This window comes from Marmota marmota, unplaced genomic scaffold, assembly GCF_001458135.2.
Source record: "Marmota marmota marmota unplaced genomic scaffold, marMar, whole genome shotgun sequence".
Taxonomy (NCBI): Eukaryota; Metazoa; Chordata; class Mammalia; order Rodentia; family Sciuridae; genus Marmota; species Marmota marmota.
In genome coordinates, this window is record NW_025999853.1 from 36,708,682 (window position 1) to 36,722,169 (window position 13,488).

A 13,488-nucleotide genomic window follows, 5' to 3' on the forward strand; every position below is an offset into this window, starting at 1 on the left:
CTGGGAAGCTGGTAAATCTGCAAACACATATTCTCACTAATAAACTCAGTCCACGTGTAAACCCAGATTTGGGAGAGGAATAGGGTAGGGCGGGTCGCACGCTTGACACTTCCTTTGGCTCCCTCCTCTGGTTCTCTGGCCATGCCCCCATCTAGTCCCTCTCTATCTCACCCCAACTCCAGGAGTGGACGGAATCTGGGTCCGTAATTATTGCCTCAAGAGGCCCCCCGCGGTGGGGACTGTCCCCTTCGCAGCCATCACTAAACCCGGAGGCGTGGAATTTCAATTTGAAACTCCCGTGGCGCGTGAGGGCCGGCGCTGGGCATGCTCAGTAGCCGCGGCGCGTCTGGGCTGCTGCTAGCTCTGCACTGGCTGCTGCGCTGCCTCCTCTGGGCTGGCGCGGGAGTCCACACGACTGTCACCGCCGCGGCTGCGGGGCTTCCAGCAGGCCAAACGTTTGGCGCCTCTGAGCGACTCGCCCCCGGCCCGCTCTGGTCCCCCTCAGCTGCCACCTCCTACTCTTCTTCCTCTCCCCATCTCTTTGGGAGGTGAAGCTGGTGCTTGTTTCTGCCGGCGCCACAGACCGCTCTGCAAACCTCAGACCAGGACCCTGAGAAGAAATCCTGGAGACCATAGGACCCTTGGCGGTGGCTCTTTATAATAGCACTTTGCCCGTAGTGGGGTCGTGGCGGAGTTTCTCCTCCACCTCTCAATGCAAACACTATGCGGAGAGCAGTTGGCTTCCCTGCGCTGTGCCTGCTTCTTAATCTTCACGCTGCAGGTAAGGGGTTTCCGGGTGTAGAGCTGGAGCTGTGGATGAAATGGAAACTGCACATGCTTAAGGACTCTAGGAAAAGCTTGCCTTGCAAAGACAGCCTTAGAAAGGCAAAGCAAGACAGTTTCTGACAGGCAAGGGGCGAGGAAATACACCTGTTGGCAGACTGAAGCTGAAAACTCAAGCCAAAATCGGCTCATAATGTCTCTTTACCTTATAGGAATAATAGTGAACATTTTAAAATATGAATACAGATTTGCTTCCCTTTCCTCTCTCCATCTAGACTCCCTGCTTCTGCTTCTAGGCTATGCGCTTGACTGCCAATTTTTCGGGAGGGAGACCAGGCATCCTGCTGGATGTAACCTTTTCTACTGCAGAGGCTACATGCATAAGGTCTCTTGGTTTAGCAAGCGCTCACAGGGATGCACTGGCTGTAACCTGATGGACCACATCTCCGCCCCAAAGATCTAAATACATGGTTCACATTAATGATGCTGCTCCAGGCTCCTTTGGCCCCTGCACTTGTCACTCGAATTTTCTAAACCAATAAGAGGAAGGAAAGGTTTCAAATAGGAGCCTCTCTTCTCTTTCAGCACCATGGTCAGCGTCCGCTGGCAGGCAATAAAAACCCAACCACAGTTTCAAAGCTGACCACCCCAAGGGAAGGTACTGTCCCTGGGACAGGTTGATGAGGTCTAGCCAATAGTGACAGCGAGACTGCTCCCCAATATAAATAGATGAGACATCATAACCAATATCAAGTATGGAAGCAAGCTTTAGGAAGTATGGAAGTTTTATATTCAATGTCACTGCATGCCTTGTTTTCTGAATACATACCACCTCTGTGTAGTGCAGAGACTAGTTGGACTGAATCCTTTATGATTTTTTACACATACACATGAGCCAAAATAAAATATGGCAGAGAGATTTTAGGAACCCTACTGCGACAGCAGTTGTCCATGCCATAGTCCTGTAGCAACCAAAGACTAGTCATTTTCCCTGAGTATGTTTCACATCCAATCACACATATTCAGTCTTTTCTCCAGCTAACATTTACTGAGTGTATACTGTGTTCCAAATATAATGGCTGTGAAACTATAATCTTTTTGATAGCTCTTAAAAATAGTGGATTTTTTTCTATGTATACAGTAATGGGAGCAAAATACAGTACTTTTTAATTCTAGCTATTTTAATGTATTGTGAATCTTTTGAACAAGTAATGTATAGGAGCATTAAAGCTATAATTAAGTATGCATGTTAATTGTTATAATTGCAATGTTATATTGTGAAGTTTTTTATCTTTTGAAAATCAGAAAAAACTATGACTTAATTATTAAATTATTTGCAAACAACTGTAATGAAGTCTATCATTATCATATATATTCTTTAATGTTGAAATATGGGATGAAAACAATTACTTAACAATAACACTAATACAAGAGTCTCAATTTTTATCAAGTTTAGTAATGAATTAGCTGATCAAAAATATCAGTGCAGTTATTTTTGAAACTAACATATAAACAAATTTTAAAAATTACATTTAATATACCTGAAGTAATTATAACTTATAAGTTAAGAAACAAGATTACGCATGTAGAAAACATTTCCAATTTATTGTACATGAATATTTGGAGTGAGGAAATAGAGAACTTTTGTTCATCAAAAGAGAAACCTAGAAATCTGTAGCCCTAGATTATACTTGGAGCCCTGCCAAAGGGTGTTTTACCAAAGCCATGTCAACCAATCTCTATTTTGATTTCTTAATTTGGAAAAAGAAAGATTAAAAGAATAAGATTATTTGACCAATTTGAATTTAATAAGGCAATGTAATTAAGGGCTGTTTTTTTTAAAGATATCAGTTTCAATATGCTGTATAGAAATTAATTGTATTCATATTTATTATTGTGCTTTAGATAGGTGTTTTAGCACAGCAGATTGCAAGTTTAATATTGCAGTTACTTGCCAGTTTCATTTTGGATGCATTTTAATTTTAAACAGTAATTTGTGGGTCACAAGCTGTCATCAGATTAAAATTCATCACAGTTATCTAATACTATTGTCAGGATGTTTCATCAGAACTCAAAAAAAAAAAAACCCCACAGATTTGTTGATCTAACCCCCCATAGATTTAGGTAATAAGAAAATTAGTGGGTAAGACTACAAAGATTAAAGAGTCACTGACTTTCTACTTGTTGAATGTCTATTTCCTTGACAGAGGCTGTTATCTCAGGATGGGGTGAACTTCATAAAGAATGGAAATGAATTCCATACATTCAGGCCTTTTGACTAAAAATCTAATTGATTCATTCTGGTTACGCCCAGGTTACTAGCAATTATTTTACTCTGGCAGAACTGATGACATTTTAGAATGCTTTAGGAATGGGGTGGGGGGGAAATGGCTGGCAGGATGTAAGTGTTCTTTTTAAGCTCTATTAGGGACTATTTCCTCTGATAGAGCCATGCCCCAAATGATAAGGCAACAAATTCTTTTTAACTTGAGTTCTAATTATTTAGTTACAGTGGGTGTGACACTGTGAAGGAGGAAGTAAAAGAATTCTGATCTTGATGCTGACTCAGTAGGAAGAAGTACTGTGATCTGGTTGCAATATCTATGGGAATACAAAGGACTGGGTTACAATGTTGTGTAATTGACATTGCTGTGAAGATAACCTTAAGGAATTGCTGAGAGTGGAGCTCCCTAGAGAATCTGGCCTCTGTATTTTCATGGATCTCCTTAACAAGCAAGTTATGGTTAATGTCCATTTACTTGTTTTACAGGTAAGAAAGCTAAGATCCAGAATAGTAAAGTACCAGTTGACTGCATAGTCAGAAAGAAAACCCAGTGTATACTGTATAAAATAATGCACTAATTCTAATAGGTGATGCCACCATTGAGTTGATAGGGGTCAAATCCTTTTTACTTGACTTTCCTTATCCTTTACTGCTTCTGAGAACCACTGTGATATATAAACTCCAGTTAAAAAGACCACATCAGGAATATGCAAGAAGACAACTAAGTTACCTCAATAACAGGGATGGTAGAGAAATAATTTCAATGAAGATCCACAGATAGCTTATGTTCTTCAGTGTTTCTTCTCTTATTTATTTATTTATTTATTTATTTATTTATTTATTTATTTATTTAATTTATTTTTTTTTGAGGAGAGAATATGACTGATAGGGTAGTGTTTTAGTTGCAAAGGAGTGAATTTCTTGGGATATCTTAAAATTTCTCTTGTGAAAACTTACTTTTTCTTAATGAATGTTTTAGTAAGAAAAATCAAGAAATTGATTTTAACCATTACTTTTTCCTTAAGCATGGGAAATATTATTTCACATTTCCCAATTCCGTTACTGTCGTCTTATCTGAATGGAACAAAGTCGACCTGAGTGTGTCTCTTGGAGCTGTCTCTTCATCTAAGAGAAATGTTCAGTGACTTTCTGTAGCCACGGGAAGGAGAGATTCTATGGTGGGGCTAAGAGAATCCAGGAACTGAAGCACCACACTCAAAAGAAAGATTGGAATGTAACTAGTTGGATTCAGTTCAACTAGTCTCTGCAAAACACTCCTAGTCTACTTAGCCAATTCCAGAATGGACTTTAAAATAGAGTTCATCTTAAGATGTCTCTTAGAACTCCATAATCAGTTTTTCTGTACAAAAGTCACTTCCAACAGTACTTACAATGGCCAAAGATATGCTAGATTCTATATGGCCATTGCCTTTTAGATAGTCATCTCACATGACTTTCCTGGTTTATTTCTCTCCAACCATATTGGCCTTTTGTTTTCTATTCCTAGAAGGTACTAGGCACTCACCCATCTCATATGTTTTACTTTCTTTCTTTCTTTTTTTGACTGAAACACAATCTTTAGTTATCTTCATGGCTTTTCCTTAACAATTTTAGGTCTTTATTCAAATGTTCTCTTTTTAGTGGGGCCCTCAGTTGTTCTTCTATTTCATATTCCATCTCCCCTGCCACACACATGCACAAAAGGAACTGTGGTTCTCCTTCCCTGCTTAACTTTTTCCCAGAGGTCTTTCGCCACTTACCTTACAATATGTTTTACTTATCTGTTTTTATTATTGTGTTTTTCTCTTTCTGCATGAAAATATAAGTTTGAGGGCACAAATTTTTGTCTATTTTACTTTTTGCTGTATCTATTAGAGATCTTGCTTTGCCTAGTACTTGGGGCAGTGCCCGGCATAAACCTATTGAAGAGTAAATGAATATGTTGAAAAAAAATAGAGAATACAGTGCTATTTCTGGTCTCTCCATTTTGCATTTAATTTCTTCTTGGCAACCATGCAAAATGCTCTTAGTCAACTCAGCCACTTCCAGAATGGACTTGAATAGAATTCATTTGTCCAAAACTCATGGTACTCCATAGGAGTCTCACTTGCCCAGAGGACATAACATCTCTGGTAGATTGCTACCATTGTTAACTGAAGGACAACAAGGACAGACTTTCATGAGATCAAAACTACTGATCAACTCAATGACAGAGCACTTCAAACTGATCATCAGATGTCATAGGATCTGTCATAGTAGCTACGTGCTGTGAAAGGATTCATACAGCTAATTTGCAAACGGAAAGTTAAAGTCACTGGGACAAACCTGTCTGCTTCTTTGGCACTTGAGAAGCATAGGAAAATGTATATTAGAGATCACATCTTTCTAGTATCTTTGAGTCTATTTGTTATATTGGATATCACCCCCTGCCTAGCACCTGGTAAGAATTATGGGGTACATTATCCATATTTCTCCTCTCCTCTTTGTTTCTTTTCTACTTCTCTACCAAGTCCAGTCCTTATTCTATCATCCTGTTGTTGAAAACGAGTATTTCAACAGTAATGAATATTTACAGCATTTATCTAATTTGATCTCTTTACAAATTTTGAAAATTCACTTGATTCCTTTGGATAGCTACTACTTACTTCTTTGCTTCCCTATTATCGCTTCATCTATTTCTCAGTTTGTAATTTTAGGTGTTTCTCTGAATATTATTTAAAGGATGGCATTTTCTAGAGATTACTTTTGTTGTTGTTTCCTATATATATAATCTCCCTGGATAATTATAATCAGATCTACATATCAAAGATTCCAAAACCCATACTTCCTTCTAAGATTTCTCTCCTGAACTTCAGTCACATATTTAGTTATCTAGGAATCACTGGATATTCCAAAAGAATCTTATATCCAACTGTTCATACTCAGAACATTTACACCACAGATGCTCTTAATTTTATCTTCCCTGTTGTTGTGAATAACACCAGAATACCCTCATAATCACCGAAGCCTGAAAATAACTCACCCTAAACCCTTCCACTGTTACTTTCATCCAAAAGGTCACCAAGGTCTTATTTCTCATCAAGCCTTCTCCACTCTCTACATCCATGTCGCTGCCTTAGGACAGGTACTTATTTCTCCTATAGTATCTTATAATAACCTCCTGTCAAACCCATCTTTCATAATAATTCCTGAGGTAAAACTCTAAAAATATAGCCAATCATATTCTCTCTTCATAAATTTTTTAATACAGCTATACCCTTTTTCTTTTCCTTAAAATAAATTCCAAACACATTAGTGTGACAAAGTCTTTCCTAATCAGGCCTTTCTAATTCCATTCTTATTCCTCTCCTCATGTCCTCCATTACACACTACTATTGTTTAATACCAATTTAAAAAAATTTTTTTAGTTACAGATGGATACAATACCTGTATTTCACTTATTTATTTGTATGTGATACTGAGGATTGAACCTAGTGTCTCACACGTGCTAGGCAAGCACTTTATCATGAGCTACAATCCCCGCCCTAATACTAAATAATTTTTATTTGCTATGTCTCGTATCCTTTTTAGTACTGTTTCATTTATCTTAAATACCACACTCTGCTTCTTTTGCTATATAACTCTTAGACCAGCTTCAAATCTTAATCAGACCTTCCCTACTTTGAGAATCCTTCTAAGCTACCCATCTCATTTAAGAAACTTTCCAATAGTTTTCTTTTAAGCCAGATATAATCTACTATCAATGTACTTAACCTGTATATTTATGGTTTTGTTTTTTTTGAGAACAATAACAGAATTGTAACTTTATGTCTGTACTCCTATTCATTAGTACTGTCCTTGTTAGCTAGTTTGCCATCAATAACTGTTCATGAATAAATAAATACATTCATGATATATTTGGAAAAATAAACTATGAATAAATTAAATTATGGATTACATCTCATCTCCGTGAGTATAAAGAGAAACATTGACTTTACTACTGTACCCTCAATCCAATTTACATTTATTCATTACAAAGCAATGGAGATGGGACAGGAAAGCTTTCATTTGAACATACATTATAAGATTGTGTTCCATAAGCATGGTGCTATTTGTGGTGTAATTGTGTGTTGAACTCATCCTAGATGAATAGATGTTCTTCTATGACTTTCTAGAACCATTTTACAATGGGAATTTGGTTAATTGTTTGTTTGTTTTAAAGAGATCAAGGCATTAATAAGCAACATAGCATAAAAGTTGCACATTAAGCAATAAACTAGGACTAATCCTGATTACTGATTGATTATCATCTATCTTGATGTGTATGAGCCATTTCATCTTCAAAATCAGGAAGGAGTGAGCCACTGGCTTCAATAAATCAAGACCCAAAATAATCCAACTGTCTTTTGCTCCCTCAAACAAAACTCAAATGATCACAAAAAATGTCTGAGTATTTGGATGATTATACACTTTCTCTTTCTCTCGTTTTATCTGTAAACTGTATTTCTAGAACCATAAAGTTTCTGGATCCCCCATATTTTTCTTGTGGGGAATATAATTATACCTGAAGAGTAGAGATTGCTTTATGAATTATAAGATGCCATTTCTTCCAAGAAAATGAGATCACAGATCAAAAACTCATCCATTGTCATCATATTAACTATAACATTGCTGTTATATTTCATGGTAAGTTTATTATTAAATCTTTAAAAAGCTGATTTTTGAAGTCAAATTCAAAAGACAGAGAAAGCCAGTTTTCCCTTTAGAAGGAGATTTTGAAAGATCTTCAAAGCACTCAGAAACACTGACACACTTAGAGTGCCATTTATGTTTCCCAACATAAAGGATTTTAATAGTTGTAAAAAAGAAAGATTTAGTGGTAAATTATTATTTTAAGATCAAATTTCCTAATGCTTATATACTATATAATGTGACTATAAGTGTCTATAATTGCAATGATTTTTGCAAAAAAAAAGACAATTAGCAGATTTATATTGTAAACATTTTTACTCATAATAACTAGCTAGATTTTCTTCATAACAAATCTCATTTGATTTCAATGTATTAAGATGATGATATCCATTTAAAATGCAGCTGCATGAACCAACAACAAAGCAAAACTAATTGTTTGCATTAAGCAACAGCTTAGATCAATATGTTTAGTTGCACTGAAGCAAATACCAAGTTCAGTGGGAACATGATTTTTCTCTCCTAGTTCAGATTTAAAGCATTTTCTGATTTAAATTAGAAGAATGGCCTAAGCAGCCCAAAACTACTGGTTCTTTGGGACAGAGTATTTAATGAGCACAGAGTAAAAGCCACTCATAATGATTCACTGACCTAAACAACAAGACTTTATGGCTATTTCACCATAGTAATGATCCAATTCTTGATGAAGACTATAGAGGAAATTAATTAATATGCTTACGTGCAGAATCAGCTCTCACCACCAGGTAGGTGACTTTTACCTACTTGGGAAAGATGCTCAGTATGGAGAATGCCAAATCTAATATTGTGTTGAGTCAGATTGAAAGACCACTGATCCAATAATATAAAGGCATGGTTTTCAATTTTTAGCAACTTATTTTGCCTTCTTGATTCAAAATAAGTCCTTCCTTCCTTTTTATCCAGTTGTCCCTGGAAGAAAATGAAATAGTTTAAACAGAGAAGTAAAAAGAGCATTGAATTAAGTGGCAAATACCATTTTTTTAGATAACCTTCAGCTGAATACTTTAGTAGTTAAGAGGTAAATGGGATAAGGAATGTAAACTTTCCCTGTCCTAATAAATATCACATAAATGTTAGATAATGTGGAGGAGATGTTGGAGGATAAATGGTTAACTGGTATCTTGGAGTACTTTCTCATTCTTTTTGTGTTTGAGCTGCACATATGATAGATACTGGATTCCAGCTGTTCTTAATTGGGCCTTATCTGCATAGTTTTCATCTGCTGTAGGCCTGCGCCTGGCTACATGTGCAGGTTTGTAGTGGCTTGTGAAGCTCTAAAACATCTACCTATCCCCCAGATATTTCTCTCAATGCCTTACCTAAAGTTCCATCTAACCATGGGCCCAACATTTTGTTTTCAGGAAGCCCCTATTTAAATGAATTCTGATTACACATTTCTCTTGGGGTTTCCTGATGATGAACTGCAATATGTAGCATGTACATATTTGTGGTATATTAATACCACAAATCAGAAATATCTAGTTCCTACTGAATTTCCTTATTTATTATGTAAGCCCATATTTGTGCTAGACACCATCTCCCTAGTTGGTCCCTCTAGGGGGATCCACAAAGGGTGAGAAGTTCAGGCAGGTGGCCAGGGCTTTTGCTAATAGCTTTATGGGCCTCCCCTCTGTTGTCTGCTGCTCTGGCAATCTTTTTTCTCTACTGACCAACAGACACTCTCCTGTTTATCATTCATAGCCCATGGAATTTCTAGACCACTGGGCTCCAGGTCTAAGTGGAAGGCTGCCAATGTTTCTACAGACACTGGAATGTCTGTTTGATTGTAAAGGAATAGTAGGAAAGATTAGAGATGGGAAGAACACATATATGGGATGGCCAAAGACAGACTCAAATGCTTACCTAGCACCTAGGCTACTTAGCCACACCTGATCTTCCAGATCTCTTCTCTCTGCTGATTTTATCTCATGTGTCTAGATTATTTACAGATCCAGTCTGGCTCACTTGGAGACCTGAAGTCCACCAGAAAACTCAGAATTCAATTGTGGAAACATTACTGTAGTCTTTTACTTCTCTATACAAGTCCAAGGACACAGGCAACGATTTCAGTGCCTCTGTACATTCCATGATAGTTAAAAAGCACACTACCGTGCTACTCATGGTTGGTCATGAGCCTGGTCTCCTTAGGCATGGCTCTTGAAATCCTTGGGTACCTCTTTATTTTCAAAGCATCAGGGTTTCTCATCAGATGTCCTCTAGTTACTTTTGAGAGTTGTCTTTCCTCTGATTGGAAATGCCTAAGATTAAGAGTGCTTTAATTATAAATTTTTATAATGCTGTTCACAACTTCTAAATTTGAGCATATATTGAAAAAAAATATATATATATATATAAATATAAATGTAAGAACAGGATCTCCCCTCAAGGTAAACATTAGATTTCATAGAAAAGAGACAAATACATTTCTTTATAAGAAAGGAAGGGGAAAACAAAGGAATATTTCCTAAATCCCTATGATATCCCAGATTTTCTTATAAGGAATCATCTCACCCTTTAGGATAGAAAGTATGTTTTGAAATGACATGATCATGCTTCCAAAACTGCAAAAATAGACCTTAACACATGTAGCACAATAAAAAAACACTTAGGCTCTAAAATCTGACTACCTGGGTTTGAATTCTATCATCTGCCATTTTCTATTTAAATTCTTTGTGCCTCCCTTTTTTTTTTCTCTGTAAAATAGTTTTAACACTATAGTAACTACCTCACCAGGTGGTATGAGGATTTAAAAAAGCTAATGCGTAAGGTCCCACAGCATGAATCCTGGAACACTGAATATATTCAATAACTGGTAGTTATAAGACTTCTCTTGCTAATGCATGTGAAAACTTCCATTGGTCCCATATTTCAGCTCTCAAATGTGAAAAAGAAAATAATGAGAAATAAAAGGAAAGAAAAAAATGAGAAGGTGCAAAGAACCACATACACAAAAGTACACTTGAATATTGGGCTATTTTAAAAATCATTCTAAAGCCTTCTTTTGTGAAGATTCCTCCCATGAAAATCAAATTGGTTTGCTTCCATGTAAAAAAATATTAATAGAAGTTTTGTCTTATAAATTTTAAAATGCTCATAATTAACAAGCTTGTGTTGAAGGGACTAAATGCTCCTTTCAAAACTTAAGTGTACAAACTGCTTGATCTCATTTATATGTGTAATCAAAAAAAAAAAAAAGATCTCACAGAAGCAGATAGTAGACTGGTGGTTACTAGAGGCTGAGGGAATCACAGGGAAGGGGAAGGGAGGAGATGCTGGTGAAAGGATATATAATTACAGTATATAGAAGGGTTTTTTTTAAAGTCCAGAATGGACAAGTATACAGAGACATAAAGTATATAAATTATTGCCTGGGGCTTGGTTGTAGGGAGTGGGGGAGAGGAAATGGAGACTGACTGCTAGTGGTTATGAAATTTCTTTTTTGAGAGATGAAAATGAAAATGCTCTAAAATTGATTATAGGAGTGGTTGCACAACTCTTGCACAAATTTTAAAAAAGTGCTATATGTATATATACACACAATGGAATATAACTCAGTCATAAAGAAGAATGAAATTATGGCATTTGCTCGTAAATGAATGGAACTGGAGAATATCATGCTAAGTGAAATAAGCCAGTCCCAAAAAAAAGGCCAAATGTTCTCTCTGATATGTTCATGCTAACCCACAAAAAGGGAGGGTAGGGAAGTGTAGAATAGAAGTTCATTTGCATTAGACAAGGGGGAATGAAGGAAACAGAGAAAAAATAGACTCCTAATTGGAATTGGTTGCACTCCATGTATGTATAATATGTCAAAATTCACCCTACTGTCGTGTATATCTAAAAACAAAACAAAAAAGAAAACCATTGGATAAAAAACACCTGAAGTATGGCAAAGAAAACCATCCTTTCTCCACCAGAAGCACTGCAATGGGGATGGCACTTCTGGCAAAGTATCTGTCAGTCTCAGTGCTATGACAGGATATGAGGACAAGCAGCAGCATCACTCCTGCCACCCATTCCACAGACCATCTGAAGTTTCAACACCCAACAGAACGGGGTACACCCCACTTCTGATGCTGAGCTTCACTCTTAGAGAAATGCGTATTTCTAAAAATGGAAATCCTACCACAGATTTGCATGGAGGGAGCCTGATTGAAAGAGACTTTGCTTACCTTCCCACTTTGCTTTGTCCCTTTGATTGGGGGCTTTGAGGGGTTCTTATGCCCTGACAGGAAGAGACAGTTCAGATTGAGTGAGAGGTATTCCTTTATTTCATAAAGTGACACTTTACTTAAGGAGAAGAACCAACATTATAGGTTCATCATTAAGCAGATTCATTCTAGAGAAAAATGTATGAGAAAGCTGGGGATCTGGAAAGTGATCCTCCATGCCTACGTATGCCTTGATAACTGTGTGCTATCCTGGTCGGCATATTACAGTCTAAAGATATTGTCCATGTATCTTGGGTATATATATGACAGGGAAGGATTTGCACTTCATGAAGTCAGAGAGTTCCCATACATGAAACCTGGGAATCTGACATTCCTGAGTCTGCTGTGAATCGCTAGTGGGTATATAGCCAATGCTCAGGTCTACCCTGTGCCTGAAACAAAGGTACTCTGGTCCCCCATCCCTCACCCTACAGCATCAGCTCTCAATGCTGGCAATATTCCTTCCTGCTCATAATGTCTTAAAGTTTTCCCTCCATAGCTGTGTTCTCAGATTCTGCCTCTGAATCCAACTCTTTCCTCTTCATTCCCTATTAAGCATATAACTTCTGCTTCCCATTGTGGGAGAGATCTCTTCTCAACTACACTGATCAACTCCACATAAAAATAGCTATTAATTATTTGCCCATTCCCCATTAAACTTCCAGTTTTCAAAAGAATCATTAGATAGCAGTGCCTTAGTCTAGTGTCATTAATTTTAAATAGTGGATGAAGAAACCAGGGCAGGGTAGAAAAGAAGTGTTGGCCTGAAAAGTCTACCAAGTGCCCCTCCAATCTCACAAAAAAAAAGAGAGCAGGAGTGGGACCTCAAGAGGTCACTGTGAACTCCCTTCCTCACTCCGTCCTAATGTATAGGCATTGATTCTCTGTAGAATCATTGTTAAGACAATATTTTAATTTTTTATATATTCTAGTGTCTAGTTTGTTGTGTTTAATGTAATTCTTATTTTGCTATGAGAATTACTCTTAAAACAGATACTTGGTCATGAAATTGGAGCCAACTTTCCAAGAAATCTGGAGAACAATGGAGAGAGTTTTCAATCCCTATAACTATTTACAACTAATTATATTTTATCTATTTACATAATGAATAGTATATAAAAATTAGACTTTCCAAGTATACTACTTCATTACTCAGGACAATTTCTATGATTCCCATTAAGTTTCAATATTTCAGCTTTCTGGCCATATGAGCTTTCTATACTTCTGCATTTCCCCAGAGGGCATATCTTTATTCTTGATGAAGGCCCTCTTTTAGCAGCTATATAGAATTTAGCACACAGGTGTCTTCATTCCTGTCCTCCAAGCACCCTTGGATTTAGTTCTTCCAAAATAGAGGGGTGTGGGTGGGCTTCTGACTACTCTCTGTGCTGACATACATCCCACTTCTGCCATCAGACTCTGAGGCCATTCCTTCTTTATGACTTATGTCTAGTCACATTGTCCCAAAGGGTGCTGCTCTAATTGCATTATGTCCCACTCTGT

At 37.1% G+C, this 13,488-nt stretch overlaps 1 protein-coding gene across 1 annotated transcript in view; it reads left to right on the plus strand.

Annotated features, from left to right (window-relative positions):
- Window positions 1-333: 333 nt before the first annotated feature.
- Window positions 334-13,488, plus strand: part of Ptprr (protein tyrosine phosphatase receptor type R) — a 256,407-nt gene continuing 243,252 nt past the window's right edge. The window contains exon 1 of the mRNA XM_048808281.1: window positions 334-781. Coding sequence (XP_048664238.1) covers window positions 724-781 — 58 coding nt within the window. The 5' untranslated portion in view covers window positions 334-723. The remainder of the gene's footprint in view (window positions 782-13,488) is intronic.